The 17,080-nt window shown below is 39.6% G+C and overlaps 1 protein-coding gene across 2 annotated transcripts in view; it reads right to left on the bottom strand.

The window, feature by feature from the left end:
• HSDL2 (hydroxysteroid dehydrogenase like 2) overlaps positions 1-15,673 on the bottom strand; it is a 54,958-nt gene extending 39,285 nt beyond the window's left edge. For both annotated transcript variants that reach the window (XM_069474560.1, XM_069474559.1), the window contains exons 1-3: positions 15,587-15,673; positions 5,625-5,788; positions 3,840-3,938 (exon numbers count right to left, since the gene is read on the bottom strand). In XM_069474560.1, coding sequence (XP_069330661.1) covers positions 3,840-3,938; positions 5,625-5,788; positions 15,587-15,603 — 280 coding nt within the window. In that variant the 5' untranslated portion in view covers positions 15,604-15,673. The remainder of the gene's footprint in view (positions 1-3,839; positions 3,939-5,624; positions 5,789-15,586) is intronic.
• Positions 15,674-17,080: the final 1,407 nt, after the last annotated feature.

The following is a 17,080-nucleotide window of genomic DNA, read 5'->3' as shown; positions in this document are numbered from 1 at the left end:
TACACAAAAGCATATACATACCTGTTGAAGGAAAAGAAAAGGTAGAAGGAAAGAATGTTTCTTTGCTTTACGAAACAGCATCATTTACTCAAGGCCTGAAAAACTCTGAAGGTGAAGGAAGACAAGGTGATAGAGAGTACCATGTAACAAAGAACCCTAAGGGCACAGGTTTGAAAATGTCATCAACTGTTTCAGAGCTTTATTAAGGACAATTCTCCAGCAGAGACAAATATCAGGACAGGATGGGTGAGGTGGCTCATACCTGTAATCCTAGCACTCTGGGAGGCAGAGGTGGGAGGATTGCTTGAGCTCAGGAGTTTGAGACCAGCCTGAGTGAGAGCAAGAGTCTGTCTCTACTAACAATAGAAAAATTAGCCAGGCATGGTGGTGCACAACTGTAGTCCTAGCTACATGGGAGGCTAAGGCAGGAGGATCGCTTGAGCCCAGGAGTTTGACGTTGTAGTGAACTACGATGGTCTCTCTGCACTCTAACCAGGGTAAAAGAGCAAGAAAAAAAATTTTTTTTTTCAGGACAAAGATAAAGTCTTCCCTAAAAATAGTAGAATTCAAAATCCTACAAGATTCCAAATCAGAAGGCCATAGCAGCATCAACTACAGTAGAGAACCAAAACCAAACAAATGTACAAAAAAGGCTTTCCTTTGGAAATTAACCTGAGAGAAAAAAATAAACAAATAAAATAAAGGCTTGAATCTCTGTCAAAAAGAATACGGAAAACAAACAAACAAAAAGAGCAGGCTGTAAATCATCTCTTATAACTGTGGCATCCATCCTGATTAGGAGAGAATAAGGACTGAGTTGCTGAACAGAACTCACTCTTAATTCTGCACTGGAGTACCAGAAAAGCAGAAGTTAATGGGGAAATGAAAAGCAAAAAAAATTTAATAATACATCAAAGTGGATACCAAAGAGGGTGGAAGGAAACCTTAAAATAGAAGTAATTCCAGTGCCAATTTGTAAATTTAGCAAGAAGATAGGAGTGTTTTAGACGCCCCTCTCAATGACAGGTAAGAAAATATACAGAAAGATTTTTTTCCCCAAAAGATATGGGAATCATATTCCCTTAACTGAAGATTTCTACCAACTGAATTTAAGTTCCTGGGTCATGAATGCCAGATCAATGACATGGACCAACTGGCATGTGAAGAAACAAAAACCAAGACTTCCTTTTGTCCCTTACGTTTTCCCTGACTACTCCTGGGAAAGCAGATTGTACCACAGGCAAAGTTGGATTAATCCAATGTTGAAGATGCTGAAGGAATGATACCAGGTCCAGTGGAAGAAGACTGAAGTTACAGTGGACAAAAAATAAATCCAGATCACCCATGCATCTAAGTGACAACTCTTTGGCTGGGACCAAGTAGAATAAGAAAATTGGAAAGGAGAGATTTCTGGGCTTTAATTTTTCCAAGAAAGGGAAGATTTCTATTTGAGTCTTTAAGTTTTCAGTAAACTCAGTTTCAACAAAAGAAGAAGAAATTAATTTGTGAAACTTCTATTGCTCTGTAGGAGGCACGTAACTAGAGGCACTTCACATTTTGACATTCAGGCATATATTTGGCTGTGCTATCATGTAGTACATAATGTATAACTCTTTCTGGTGAACCAGGTTAGACAACACAGCTAGAATTCAATATGGGAAGTTAAACAGGGGATGAGTTCTGGGCCTGTATAGTGTGCCCTTGCATACCTCTAACTAATGTCCCCTCCTAATCAATTTCAGAGGCTTCTTGGGCCAATATCAGACAACAGCTGAACTGCTGAAATTCTCTAGTAGAATGGTAAGAGCTAAATGAAGATTGAGAAAGGAGCCTGTCAAGGTGGTCACAGCCCTCTTCTATATTCTGATAATCTCATTCCCCAAGGAGGATAAACCTACCCTCAGCTGACAGACACAATGGATCAACAGAAAGAACTAAAACTGGATGAATACAGGAGAACAAAAAGTTCCACCTAACCCCTTCTACCTTCTCCTCTTAATTCCTCCCTAAAAATTCATGGACAAACTAATTAGGTCAAATCCTAAGTGGCACTAATTGGCTACTTTTACTAGTAGGTGAAGTCATTTTAGAAAAAAGGTCCTGCATTTGAATGTGGCTTCCTCTCCTTTCTCTTCCACATTTGGGGCCCTATCAGTAAGATAAAACATAATTTTGTATTTTCTCTCCTCTTCTCACATGAGCGTTCACATTACTTTGGGAAAGGCTGCCAGCGAGGAGTAAAATTTTGGATTTAAAGAAAGAGACCCCACTTGATCCAAAGCTCTGTGCTTTAGTCCAGTACCCCACAGCACTCTGCACTGGGATTATAAGCACAGCCTTGATAACACTGAAGCATTACCTTGTTTTCCGTTGGTCAATGTCCCTCACATGTATAATGCATATAGTCCTCTGGAACTTTACTGGGGGAGAATGGTTTAGGCAGGATGTGGACATGCTTAGATGCCCTGCTACAGTACCATTAAAGCTTTAGCTCGATCCCCAACAACTACCTTCTAGGAGCTTATGAACTAATTGGGGAGAAAAAAGAAATACTAAGATCTAAAGTAGTACAAGATAAGGATCAAAGGAATGTCTTAGCAATTCAGAGAAAGAAAAAGATACTTCTGATTAGTTGGTATGTTGAGGAAACTGGATTTCTGAAGGAGATGAGATTTAAGCTCATAAAGGTAGGATTTTAAAGATAGAGAAGGGAGCACGTTAGGAAAGATGGAGGTGGAGGGTGGGCACTGAAGAGGTCTCAGGAAGGAGAAGAGAAAAAGTTAAAAGGCAAAAAAATTCAAGAAAATGGAAGTTAACTATTTTGGCTAGAGTACGGAGTTTACATAGGGGTATTGAAGAAACATGGAACCAAAAAAAGTCTGTTGAGTCCACAGTGTGAAGTATCTTGAATGCCAATAGGTATCTGCATTTTACCCAATAAATATCAAAAAGTCATCAAATAATTCTCATGAAACTGGTGGCCAGATGGCCATTAGTAATTAGGTAGCCAGTAACCACAGTTTCTCTAGGCAGTTATTAACTATAACATTTAGCTGTTTGCTTACTCATTGTTAGCCAAACCGTTTACTCTTAAAATATCACGTAGCCTAATGTTCACACAATGTTCTTAGAAATAACACCTCACTCTGACATATCGATCACAAGATGTTGGCTAAGTTATTTTCAGGAACTCCAGACCGAGTCCTAAAGTCAGGTCAAACTGGTTGAGACCACCCACCCTTGAACTGAGTGTACACAAGTGTCTGATGGGTGACCTTTTGACATCACAGCCAGAATTTCCATTGCATGTTTTATACCAAATTCCCCTGAATTTACACATTCGACCCATGAAGAGACATAAAGAGACAAGTATGCATGCCTGAGGAACTTTCCAAACTTCCTCTTTCCCTTCACCAATCACTCACTGATTCTGAAACCCCCCTCCCAAAATCTCTCCTTTAAGACTGGTAAAGGGAGGTGAATTTGAGACTTACTCTCTTGTCTCCTCACTTGACTGCCTCGTGAATAAATCCTTTCTCTACTGCAACCTCAATGTCACAGTGATTGGATGGGATATGCGGGAACCACTTAGTTAGATGTATGTTATTGTCAAGGTCCTAACTTTATTTTAGGTGGTAGGCTTGTTACATCATTCAAAATAATTTTTAACAATTTTTTAAGTCATCAGATGGTTCTAAGCCATATTTCTATATGAGGTAATAGTTGTCTCTGGTTATACTCCAAAGACTCAGAAAATCCAAAAATCAAAACAAATTAAAATTATAGATATACCTATATTTTATCAGTATTCAATAATTATTTCCAAATTAAGGTACTACCTCCAAACTTCTTAACTGCTTTATCAACTGCATCACTGATTTGCTGTTCATCTCTCACATCAACAACACATGGCAAGGCCTTTCCTCCAACTGCTTCAACTACAAAATATAAACAAACAAAAGAGCATTAAAGCATTCAAATATAATACCTTTCATTCTGATTTAACAGTCAAAAGAAGAAAAGTACCCTATTTCCAGAAAATCAATATAAATAACTCTGTCTTACCACTAGTGGCGATACCATACAATACGACAGACAAGCTAGGGTGACTCCATTAAAAAACAAAATAGGAAGGGTTTAGGAAAAAAAAATTCTATTAAAAAGCAAAAAAAAGGAAAGTAATTTAAAAAAACTTTTTATTATGGAAAATTTCAAAAAGTACACAAAAAATATAAAGAATAGTAAAATAAACGATCCAGAATCCATCACCTATCTTTAAGAACTGTTACTGTTTTGTCAGTTGTTTAATTTATTTATCTTCTTTCTCCCCATTTTGGTTTGTGCTGGTGTATTTTAAAACAAATCCCCGACATCATTTCCCTCATAAGCACTTCATATACATTCCTCTAACATAACCAGAATGCTATTAATGACTAACAAAACTTGCAATATCAACTGAAGTTGAGTTTTTAAGCCTCCTGGCACTGTGCCTAGCACAATGCCTTGAATATAAACACATGATAAATATTTGTCAACTAAAAGTATTAAAATAATGACTTTCAAATTGTGCAGAAAATAAATAACATGGAAAGTTTTTTCAAAGTGTTTACACCGTCCACCCAAATTCTCCCCTATCTACTTCCACACCCCCGTATCTCCCTCCCATCCAAGAACCACTGCCCTCATGAGACATGATTTTTCACTGGCGTCTCTCAAATCACTTAAAAGTGCTAGAAGAGAAAAATGGTCAGAAGGACTGCTCTAAAGTGGCAAAACAGATACTTCTTTTTTTTTTTTTTTCTTTTTTTTTGAGACAGAGTCTCACTTTGTTGCCCGGGCTAGAGTGAGTGCCGTGGCGTCCGCCTAGCTCACAGCAACCTCAAACTCCTGGGCTCAAGTGATCCTCCTGTCTCAGCCTCCCGAGTAGCTGGGACTACAGGCATGCACCACCATGCCCGGCTAATTTTTTCTATATATATTTTTAGCTGTCCATATAATTTCTTTCTATTTTTAGTAGAGATGGGGTCTCGCTCTTGCTCAGGCTGGTCTCGAACTCCTGAGCTCAAACGATCCGCCCACCTCGGCCTCCCAGAGAGCTAGGATTACAGGCGTGAGCCACCGCGCCCGGCCAAAACAGATACTTCTTTTTTTTTTTTTTTTCTTTTTTTTTTTTTTTTTGAGACAGAGTCTCACTCTGTTGCCCAGGCTAGAGTGAGTGCCGTGGCGTCAGCCTAGCTCACAGCAACCTCAAACTCCTGGGCTTAAGCGATCCTCCTGTCTCAGCCTCCCGAGTAGCTGGGACTACAGGCATGCACCACCATGCCCGGCTAATTTTTTCTATATATATTTTTAGCTGTCCATATAATTTCTTTCTATTTTTGGTAGAGGTGGGGTCTCGCTCTTGCTCAGGCTGGTCTCGAACTCCTGAGCTCAAACGATCCGCCCACCTCGGCCTCCCAGAGTGCTAGGATTACAGGCGTGAGCCACCGCGCCCGGCCCAGATACTTCTTTAACTAGATAAAATTATTTTTAGGGAAGCTGTCAAATAGCTTTAACTAAACTCTCAAATTCTCTATGTATTGAAACCACTGTGAGGACATTTCAGTGAGCATTATCACACTCACTTTCTTCAGCAGCAGTATAGATTGTGCCTGGAAGTTTTGGATGTGTGTGGGTGGTCTTCGCAGCAATGACAATATTTGCTCCATCCTTCGCTGCTTTCAGTGCAATGGCTTTGCCAATGCCACGGCTGGCACCTGTGATAAAAACTGTACATCCTGCTAGCTTCCTATAACAGAACAAACATGACCTTGTTAGAAACCTCAATATTTTATTTACTAACCAGTAGCAGTAGCTCATGCATATTTCCATAATATACGTATTTCCTCCTCTGTGAAATTTTCTCTAAACCCTCCCCTTGCCCATCTGATAGCTGATAACTTCACTGTACTCCCATTGCACAGTGACTTATAAATAATTTATGATGACTGCAGTTGGCTAATCTTGCCATGATTTGGCAAACAAAATCTGTTCAAATGCAAAGTAAATCTTAAAGAGAAAGGAGGACTTATAAACTAAACTACATAAACGTGTATTTTCCCCCAAAGAAAACGTATTAACAAGGCTTATTTTTGAGTGGTGGGATTATGCATAAATTTTATCACATTCTTTATATTTTTTAACATTTTTCAAATTTTCTACAATGACTATATACCACTTAAATTATCTAAAAACAAATAATTGTTCAATGGATGCTCATAATAGCCAGGGTGGAAACAACCCAAATGTTCATCAACTGATGAATCTATAAATAGAATGTGGTATAGCCACACACTGAAATAATATTCAGCAATAAAAAGTAACAACGTACTGATATGTGCTACAATATGGATGAACCAAAAACATTTTGCTAAATGAAAGAAGCCAATCACAAAAGACCACATACTGTATGATTCCATTTATATGAAATGCCCAGAATATGCAAATCTACAGAAACACAACAAAGATTAGTGGTTGCCTAGATATGGGAATGGGAGGAGTTGGGGGCTGACAACCGAGGGGTCAGGGGTTTCTTTTGGGGATGATGAAAAAGTTTTAAAATTGACTGTGATGATGGTTGCACAACTCTGTTAATATACTAAAAGCCACTGAGTTGTGTGTTTTAAATGTGTGAATTGTGTGGTATGTGAATTATATCTCAGTGGAGATGTTAAACAAACAAATCTAGAAGGCTCTCAAGGAGCTGAGGGTGGATCTGAAATATTCTCTGATTCACACGTACAGACAGTTCCCTGTGCCCATTTCATTCTTTATGTTCTTCTATCTTAACTTTAAATTTTTTACTTACTCAGTTGTTAGGTGAGAAGGAAATATCTAAAAGTAAGATTACAGTGAGGGAAACCCAGTTTCTTGCTTACTTTTTTTTAAAGATAATAAAAAGGAGAAGGATGAAGAGAGGACACCAAAAGTGACAATGACAAAGAAAAAAGGGACAGTGACCTGAGACAGTGGTAACAGATAAGCAGGCTTGTTAACAAAAGAACATAAGACTCATACTACATTCCAGAAGTAAGATATCAGAGGGGAAAGTGGAAGAAGTGGATTTAAAATAAGGAATAACTGGTTTGGTAAGAAGGAAGGAGAGTGGCAATGTGGGAAGCAGACAGAGAGGTGGGAACTGTTTTTGGTAAAATACAGCAAAAATACAAAAAGAATGTAAAATGAATGTGTTCAGTTTAAGGAACAACATTAAAATGAACAGTAGTGTACTCATTACCTGAGCCCAGAAATAGAATATTACCAATACCCGAGAAGCCACCTGTCTATTTCTCTCTAACTCTATGATTCCTTTCCCCACCCCACAAAGTAAAAACTACTTTAAATATTATTACTCATTCCCTTGTTTTATTATTCCTAAAATCTGCGTCTCTCTGTCTAAATCAGGGGTCAATAAACTATGGTCTACAGGCCAAACAGGACCCACTACTTTTTTGTTTGTATATGGCCCTACAGATGAACATTTGTGATCAATTTGATGATAGGGAATGCTAATTTCGAACACTAATTAGGTGAAACATTATCTCCCTGATAGTGATTGAATTGTGTCCCCCCAGGATATATGTGGAAGTCCTAACCTTCAGTACCTCAGAATGTGATCTTAATTTGGAAATAGGATGTTGCAGATGTAATTACTTAAGATGAAGTCACATTGGAGTAGGGTGGGCCCTTAATCCAATCTGACTATTGTCCTTACAAGAGGGAAGACCGTGTGAAGACAGCCACATAGGGAGAACTCCGTGTGATGACCGAGGCAGAGATTGAAGGGATACAGCCGCAAGCCAAGCGATGCCAAGGATTGCTGGCCACCAGAAACAAGGAAGAAGCAAGGAAAGATTCTACTCAGAATTTCAGGAGCCCTGCTGACGCCTTGATTTCAGAATCTAGCTTCCAGAATCACAAGAGAATAAATTTGTTTTAAACTACTCAGCTAGCGATACTTTGTTACAGCAGCCCTAGGAAACTACTATATTATCACCTCCCCTCCAAAAATAGATTCCAATGTTCTCATTAGTAGACCTATATTATAAAAGATTATACTCAATTGCTTTGAATTTCAACAATAAAAATATTCTGGAAATTAGTTTTCTCTCTTGTTATATAAGTACCTACATAATATCTCCAATTTTGCCTCTTGGCATACGAAGCCTAAAATATTTATTATCCAGTCCTTTACAGAAAAGTCCTGCCTAACCACATACATTTCTTAGGTTTTGCCTATTTTGAACTTTAATAGATACAGTATTTGTTACTCTACGATTCATTTCTTTCACATACTGACTGGAGATACATCCATGTTGGTACAAGTAGCTACACTTATTTTATTTTCACCAATATATAGTATTCCACATGGGAACATATTATATTCATTCTACTGTTTATGGACTTTTGGAGTGGTTCCCAGAGTTTTTTGTTTTTTGTTTTCTATTACTAACAATGCTGTTATAAATATTCTAGTGTACATTTTCCAGTCACATGTTTAACAGTTTCTTTAGGGCATGTATCTACTGGTGAAACTACTGGCTTCCAGGACATCATTGTGGATCAAAGACGACCACAAATTCTTTGACATTCTTTCCAACAAGAGGAGGAATATGTTTTCCCCTCCCCCTGAGTCTAGGTTAGCCTTATGAATTTTTGTGACCAATAGAATGTGATGGAAGTGACATTCTGGGATTTCCAAGCCACAAGATGGTTGGAAGTTTCCATTTTTTATCTCTTGAAAGCCAGATGCCACGCTACAAAGAAGTGAACAGATCACCAAACGATGAGAGGCCAGTTGGAGAGAGAGCCTGTAAGGTAAGAAGTTACTTAGGACATTGCAGCTCCAGCCAAGCTCCCAGCCAAATGCAGCCATCTGAATGACCTCAACTTATAGTATGTGGAACATAAGAACCCGGTCAATGCAAAGAACTGTGAATAATACGTCATTGCTGTTTTAAACTACTAAATTCTGGGGTAGTTGGTTACACAACAATAGACAACTGAAACACACATTGAAGTTCAACTTTACCAAGTAATCCCAAACCCCTTTCCAAAGTGGTTAATATTCCTACCAGCAGCAGGGAATGACTATGAGTTCCCATAGCTCCACAACCTCCCCAACACTCGGTAATGTCTGACATTTAAAAACTGTTGTCCATCTGGTAACTTGAAACAGTATCTCAAAGTGGTTTTAATTTGAATTTTGTAATTACTAATGAGGTTGAATGTAATTTCTTTCTTTCTTTCTTTCTTTTTATTTAGAGATAGGGTCTCACTACATTGCCCAGGCTGGAGTGCAGGGGCTATTCACAGGTGTGATCATAGCACACCACAGCTTTGACTCCTCGGCTCAAAGTGATCCTCCTGCCTCAGCCTCTGGAGTAGCTGGGACTACAGGTATGCACCCCCATGCTCGGCTTATTTTCACATATTAATGATCACATTCCTTCTCCCGTGAAACTCCTATTAATTTGTTTTGCCATTTTTTCTGATGGACTCATATGTAAATTATACATATTCAAATATCTTCTCCATTGTGGTTTGCCTTTTCACTATCTTTATAGTATACTTTGATGAACAGAAATTCTTTATTTTAATGTAGTAGAATTTGAATCTTTTATGGCCAGTGCTTTTAGGTTCTTAAGAAATCCTTCTTTACCTACAAGTGTATTAATTTGTCTTTCAAGGTTTTATGGTTTATCTTTTAAAGTTTGGTCTTTAATCATTTAGAATTAATTTTTGTGTATGAACCGAGGTAGGGGACCAATACATTTTTCCCTATATGAATAACCAACTGTCCAAGTCTGAAATGCCCATCTTTCCTATAGCTCTTCAGTGTCAGCTGTCATAAACAGAATCTCCATAATTATATAGATCTGCTTCTAGGCTCTCTATTCTGTTCCATTGGTCTACCTGGACCACACGGTCTTTATAATACTTTTATCAGTCTTGATAACTGATAAGGCAAATAATTCCAATTTGTTCTTCAAGAATTTCCTGGTGATACTTGCACCTTTGCTCTTCCACATATATTTTAGAATCACCTTTTCTAATTGCATGAGCAAAGTCAGTTGAGATTTTGATAGAAATTGTATTGAATCTATAATTCAAAATGGAAAGAACCGACATCTATATATTAATAGAGCTGAGTATTTCCATCCATGAATATGGTATCACTTTCTATTTACTTAAAATAAATAATGCTTTTCCATACAATTGTATAATTTCCTACAGAAAGGTATTGTACATCTTTGTTGGCTTTATTCCTGGGTATTTCATTGTTTTTGACTTTTTTCAATGTTTTATTTATAAATAATTTCAAACTTAAAATTACAAGAATAAGAATTGTACAAAAATACACATATACCCTTCACCCAGATTCATATATTGTAAACATTTTACCCCACTGCTTTAGCATGTGTGCTTATTCTCTCTCACTCTCTCTTTCTCCCTCTATGCATCTTATTTTTTCCAAGCCACTTAAGAGTGATTTGAATACTGGCCAGGTGCAGTGGATCACGCCTGTAATCCTAGCACTCTGGGAAGCTGAGGCAGGAGGATCGCTCGAGGTCAGGAGTTTGAGGTTGCTGTGAGCTAGGCTGACGCCATGGCACTTTAGCCAGGGCAAAAGAGCGAGACTCTGTCTCAAAAAAAAAAAAAGAGGCAGAGCAAGAAGAGGTAGGAGGTAGGTATATACTATAACACACAATAGTATTTGAATTACTTACTATACTATTATCACTACCAATAATAAATCTACTAAGTTCAGGATTTCTTTGCACTTCTTTTTGTCTTTAGAACAAGTCCCTCTAAAAGTGTACAAGTTACTATGTTAAAAATTACTTGAATTAGTTCTTTTTCTCTGTATATTTATGTGATAAGTTTAATATATAGTTAAGTTCATTTGGCATTCAGTTTTATTTTTTCTGTCCTCTCATCTTTGGTGAGGGATGTTATAAAATATGTACATGATACAAAGTCAACATTTCATAAAAATGCACACTCAGTGGCCAGGTGCAGTGGCTCACACCTGAAATCCCAGCACTTGGGGAGGCCAAGGTGGAAGAATCACTTGAGGCCAGAAGTTTGAGACCAGCCTGGTCTACATAGCAAGACGGCATCTCTACAAAAAAATTTTAAAAATAGCCAGGCATGATGGCATGTGCCTGTAGTCCCAGCTACTCGGAAGGCTAAGGCAGGAGTTTGAGGCTTCAGTGAGCTATGATCGTGGCACTGCACACCAGCCTGGGTAACAGAGTGAGACCTTGTCTATAAAAAAATAAATTAAAAAAAATGTACACTCAAAGAAGTCTGACCTCTTACCTACTTGTAGGTGACCAGCTTCATTAATTTCTGGTTTTTCTTTTTTGTATGTTTTTCAAAAATATGCAAACACACACACACATATACATATATAAAATATACTGTGTGTATGTATAATTTTCCCTTTTTTTACACAAAAGGTTGTACACATAGAATATTAAAGTGATTTTTAATATAAGTATTTATAAGAAAATGTCCCAACTATTGCTTTAAAAAGCCCTATCCCTTTGCTTTTGGTATAGTTGGATTGATTCCCAGTAGGATAAAGGTCATTTTCTTCCCCACTCAGAGTTTCTGCTATTGTCAGGAAAAACGACAAAGGGATCCTGGATGTGTACTACTACAAGGAAATCCTCCAGCTCCAAAGCATTAGTACCAGAATATAGAAAGCAAGAGCACTTCAAGGCAAGGTTCCAACTTTCTCAGTACTATTGATAGATGGCTAAAACTTGCTAATGCAGAGCTAACTTACACTTTAACTTACTAAAATTCCCTAGTATGTCAACAGCAGGTAAATGTGATGAAATTTTTGTTAACTATTTTTAAAAGGAACAATTATTTTTTTGAAACTATACAAACTATTTTAAAGTTCACTTGGAAAAATAAACACCCAAGAATAACCAGGAAAATTCTGAAAAATAATCCAAATGAGGTGGGAACTACCCTTCCCAGATACTAATACATTTTATAAATCTAGAGCAATTAAAATAGTTTGGTAGGTGCATGAATAGATTAAAGTGGCAGAACAGAAAATCCAGACACAGACCTCTATACAAACAAGAATTTAACATACGATAGAGGTGGAATTTCTAACAGAAGAGAAAGGATTAAGTATTAGGTCAATGTTGCTGGGACAAATGGGCAGTCATCTGAACCAAAATCAAGTGGGCTTCGTAATTCACATCCTATAACAAAATAAATCTCAGGTGAATAAAGGAAATCTGAGTGCAAAAAATATATAATATATATATTATAAAAATATAAGACCATAAAAATACTAGAAGAACACCAATTAAAAAAAGATCCTGGTTCAAGATGAACTTACAGGCTTATCACAAAAAAGGCTTCTAAGCCTTAAAAGATTGATAACTCTGGCTTCATAAACACATTTCTTCATGTTAAACAAATAGTATAATCAAAGTCAAGATGCAACACAAAAAAGTATTTAAAAAAATGTGTAACACATATGATGAAGGACAAATGCTTTAAATATACAGAGCTCTCAGAGATAAATCAAAAACCTCATTGGTTAAGCCAGGTAAATAAAAAGACAACAGATGACTTTAAACTAGAGTTTCTCAACCTCTACACTATTGACATTTTGGACTAGATAATTCTTTGTTGTAGGGGGCTGCCTGTACATTGCAGGATGTTTACCAGCATCCTTGGACTCTACTCACTAGATGTCATTAGCATCCCCATTCAACTGTGACAATCAAAAGTGTTCTCAGATATTATCAAATGTCCTCTAGAGGTCAAATTACCCCTCATTTATTTATTATTTTTTTGAGATGGAGTCTCTCTCTGTCACCTGGGCTAGAGTGCCGTGGTGTTAGCCTACCTCACAGCAACCTCAAACTCCTGGGCTTAAGCAATTCTCCTGCCTCAACCTCTGGAGTAGTTGCGATTATAGGCACATATCACCACGTCCAGCTAATTTTTCTATTTTTTTAGTAGAGATGGCATCTTGCTCTTGCTCAGGCTGGTCTCAAACTCCTGAGCTCAACTGATCCTCCTGCTCCAGCCTCCCAGAGTGCTAGGATTACAGGCATGAGCCACTGCCCCCAGCCATCCCCTGGTTTAAATATATAAAGAGATCCTCATCCACATTTATGATGAAATAAATACAAATTTTAACCAAAAAAGGTGCCATTTTTTTCTCTAATTAGAGTTTTATTATTAAATATTTTACTGTTTGCCAACATGTTGGATTAGGAAATCTCATTCAACCTTTTTGGTGTGCAACCCTTTTGAAGGGTCATGTGGCAATATCTACTAAAATTTACAGTGAATATACTCTTTGATCCAGCAATTTCATTTCCAGGAATTTATCCTACAGATACACTCACATATGTGCAAATAGATAAATATGAGTATAATCATGGAAGATAAGAGTAACAACAACAGGCTGGGTGCGGTGGCTCATGCCCGTAATCCTAGCACTCTGGGAGGCCGAGGCGGCCGGATTGTTTGAGCTCAGGAGTTCGAGACCAGCCTGAGCAAGAGTGAGATCCCGGTCTCTACTAAAAATAGAAAGAAATTATATGGACAGCTAAAAATATATACAGAAAAAAAAAATTAGCCGGGTATGGTGGCACATGCCTGTAGTCCCAGCTACTCAGGAGGCTGAGGCAGGAAGATTGCTTGAGCCCGGGAGTTTGAGGTTGCTGTGAGCTAGGCTGGTGCCACGGCACTCACTCTAGCCCAGGCAACAGGGTGAGACTCTGTCTCAAAAAAAAAAAAAAAAAAAAAAAAAAATTAAAAGAAAAGAGTAGGCCGGGCGCGGTGGCTCACGCCTGTAATCCTAGCACTCTGGGAGGCCAAGGCGGGTGGATCGCTCAAGGTCAGGAGTTCGAGACCAGCCTGAGCAAGAGCGAGACCCCATCTCTACTAAAAATAGAAAAAAATTATATGGACAACTAAAAATACATATATAGAAAATTTAGCCGGGGATAGTGGCGCATGCCTGTAGTCCCAGCTACTCGGGAGGCTGAGGCAGGAGGATCGCTTGAGCCCAGGAGTTTGAGGTTGCTGTGAGCTAGGCTGATGCCACGGCACTCACTCTAGCCTGGGCAACAAAGTGAGACTCTGTCTCAAAAAAAAAAAAAAAAAAAAAAAAAAAAAGAAAAGAAAAGAGTAACAACAACAATAACAACAAACTAGAAAAATCTGGTATCCAACAATAGGGAACAGGTCAAATAAATAAAGGTACATCCATTTACAAGTTGAGCATCCCAAACCTAAAAATCTGAAATCCAAAAACACTTCTGGTTCCAAGAATTTCAGATAATGGCTATTCAAGCTGTAATAGAATAAATATTATGCAACCATTTAAGTGGAGGAGGAAGATCTACATGTATTAAAGATGCATCACCCTGGGAGCAGTGGGCTGTAGTCCCAGCTATGTGGAGGCTGAGGGAGGAAGATCATTTGAGCCCAGGAGTGGAGGCCAGAGACCAACCTGGACAACACAGGGAAACCTAGTCTCTAAAAAAAAAAAGTCTGTCCTAAGACATATTAAGTAAAAGTAGCATGGTCAAAAATACAATTTGCTACTATTTTTTTAAGATGGTGTGTGTGTTTGAGTGGTATACAAAATATGTTATAAATGCATAGAATGAAAACATACCAGAAAGTAACTGAGGTACTGGATTTTAAGGAGCAGGGTGGGGGGGATCAATTGTTACCTTACACCCTTTTGAATTGCTTTAAGTCTTTTGGCTATTTGCCTGTATGTTTCACGCATATTACACAATTTGACAACTCCTCATTCAGCTCAAGATACCCATACTCTACATAAAGTAGAATGGTGGTTGACAGGGGTTGGGGGTAAGGTGAAAACGAGGAGTTGTTCAATGCGTACAGAGTTTCAGTTTTGCAGGTAAAAAAAAGTTCCGGAGATAGGCTGCACAACGATATGAATATACTCCACATCACTGAACTGTACAATTACAAATGGTTACGATGGCAAATTTTATGTGTACTTCACCACACTTAATTTTTAAGGTGAAAAAAAAATCCCCAAAAGATACCCATATTTTAAGATCAGTTTGTTATTAATTTGGAAATCACTTTTTAAACACCCTATTATTTTATTATTCCAGCATTGAGCGTTCGGAACAAGAGGCAACTCGCAAAGTTCAGGAGCTGTTGTAGTGACCTTTCACCTAGAACTTACGCACATTCGGCTTGTCACACAGCTACTGCTGAACTCAAGGCAAGGCCAGCGCTAGCAGCGCGGTAACTCACTCTCGACCCTTTACCTGTGGAAGGTTTTTACACTGCTGCCACCCTGCAGGACACAACTTTGGGTTACTTTTCACGCGTTCCCGCAGATTCTCGGTACACAGCGTCCAGCGCGGACAAGCTTAGAGCGCGCCAGGCAGCTTCGCCGACCCTCCCACCGCCCCGGCCGAGCCTTCCCGGGCGAGCGACCGCGGTCCCACAAGGCTGCGCACTCCGCCCGGCTGGGTCTCTCCCCGCGAGGCCCCCATCCACTTACCCGGTGTTGGGTAACATGACTTTCGTAGACCAGAGGACGTGGCGGCCGCGAGCAGAAAGTGAAGAGCGGACCTTCCCCGCGCATTTAGCCCCGCCCCGAGGCCCCGCCCCCGAGGCCTGCGCGGCAGTGGGTGCTCAACGAAGCGGGAGATCGCTGAGTGCGCCTGCGCACGCAGTGGGCGTCCGGCGCTCGGAGGTGGTTTCCGCCACCCCAGTCTGGGCCCGGGAAAGCAGCTCTCAGCGCAAGTGCCTTGATGGGCGACTCCGCCCCGCCCCTCTCGCGGGGCCCTACGGTGACAATCGGTCTGGCGCCGGCGTCTGGCTCGTTGAGAGCGTCAGCCGTTACGTACACCTTTTCCCGGCCTCTGAGGAAGGTTCCTCCTGGCGCTACTCTGGACCGACTTCTCGGCAGGCCCTGACCTGGGGGTGTCTTGGCTCTCGGTCTTCTCCCCCCAACGCCCGGGCGCTAGTCCGGCCGCTGGCGTTCTCTCGGAGGCCCACTCAGAAACGCTTGCCCGCGGCAGGGAGTGACTTTCTGCCTGAAGCCGGCGGGCATCGCATCTCCACTCTCCCACGGAATCTGGACTAAAGCCAGCCTGCCTTCACGCATCGCTAGATGTCACGGTTCGGTTCACGGCTGGACTTTGAAGTGTTGTCCCAGTTCTTGGGCTCCTGGCTTGGAGGAATCGCAAGCCTTGGCCCGCGTGATGGGGAGAGATGGCAGACACTCAGCAAATATGTGTGCAGAATTTATTGTAAGGAGGGTTTAAGGGTGAAAAGCGAAAGTACATTTCTTAAGGGGAAACTGGTCTGTCTCTGCGAGTGGAGAAGACGCTGGCTACTTCTGTTTCTCTGATTATATGCTTTATGTTTAGGTAATAATTAGGACTGAATTCCTTTCTGTGTTTGGACATGAGTTAAAGGTTATGTTATAGGTACTGTGGGGAAAGCTCCATTTCCATTCTCTACCTGGTGGTCAGTGTTCCATGGCTTAATTACCCCGTTCCTCAAGACTGAAATAACTGTTCCCTCTTTATTTTTCTGCAACCATTTCCTCCTTACTGTTTTTCTATAACTGTTTTCTCCTTTCTGTTTTTCTGATTTCCATTACTTCTCACTTGATTTTCTGTTCCTACCATAGATATTAATAGTTTGTGTTGAGGGGGTAGCTTCTTGGAACTGAGCTTTTTTCAGAAGTCGCGCTGAAGAATTCATAGTAAACTCTAGTTTTCCTATTTTTGACCGTTATCTCGGCAACAAAAGCCAAATTTGAAGGAGGAAAATTTTACTGCTGGAATAAGGTCAATTCTGGGATTCAATTTTGCTTTGGGGATTATACCTTAGACATAATTCAGCTACCCTAAAGAACTAAAGACTGTGACATGTTTGAAGGGACACTTTTATAGGGGTAGAACAGGATGCTGAGGAGATTGTTGTAAATAGACTAGTTAAAAAAACTAGTCTGGAGATGGGGTATGTACTCTCCCAATTATTG

This window comes from Eulemur rufifrons, chromosome 7 (assembly GCF_041146395.1).
Source record: "Eulemur rufifrons isolate Redbay chromosome 7, OSU_ERuf_1, whole genome shotgun sequence".
Taxonomy (NCBI): domain Eukaryota; kingdom Metazoa; phylum Chordata; class Mammalia; order Primates; family Lemuridae; genus Eulemur; species Eulemur rufifrons.
This window is presented reverse-complemented; position numbering and strand designations above follow the sequence as displayed.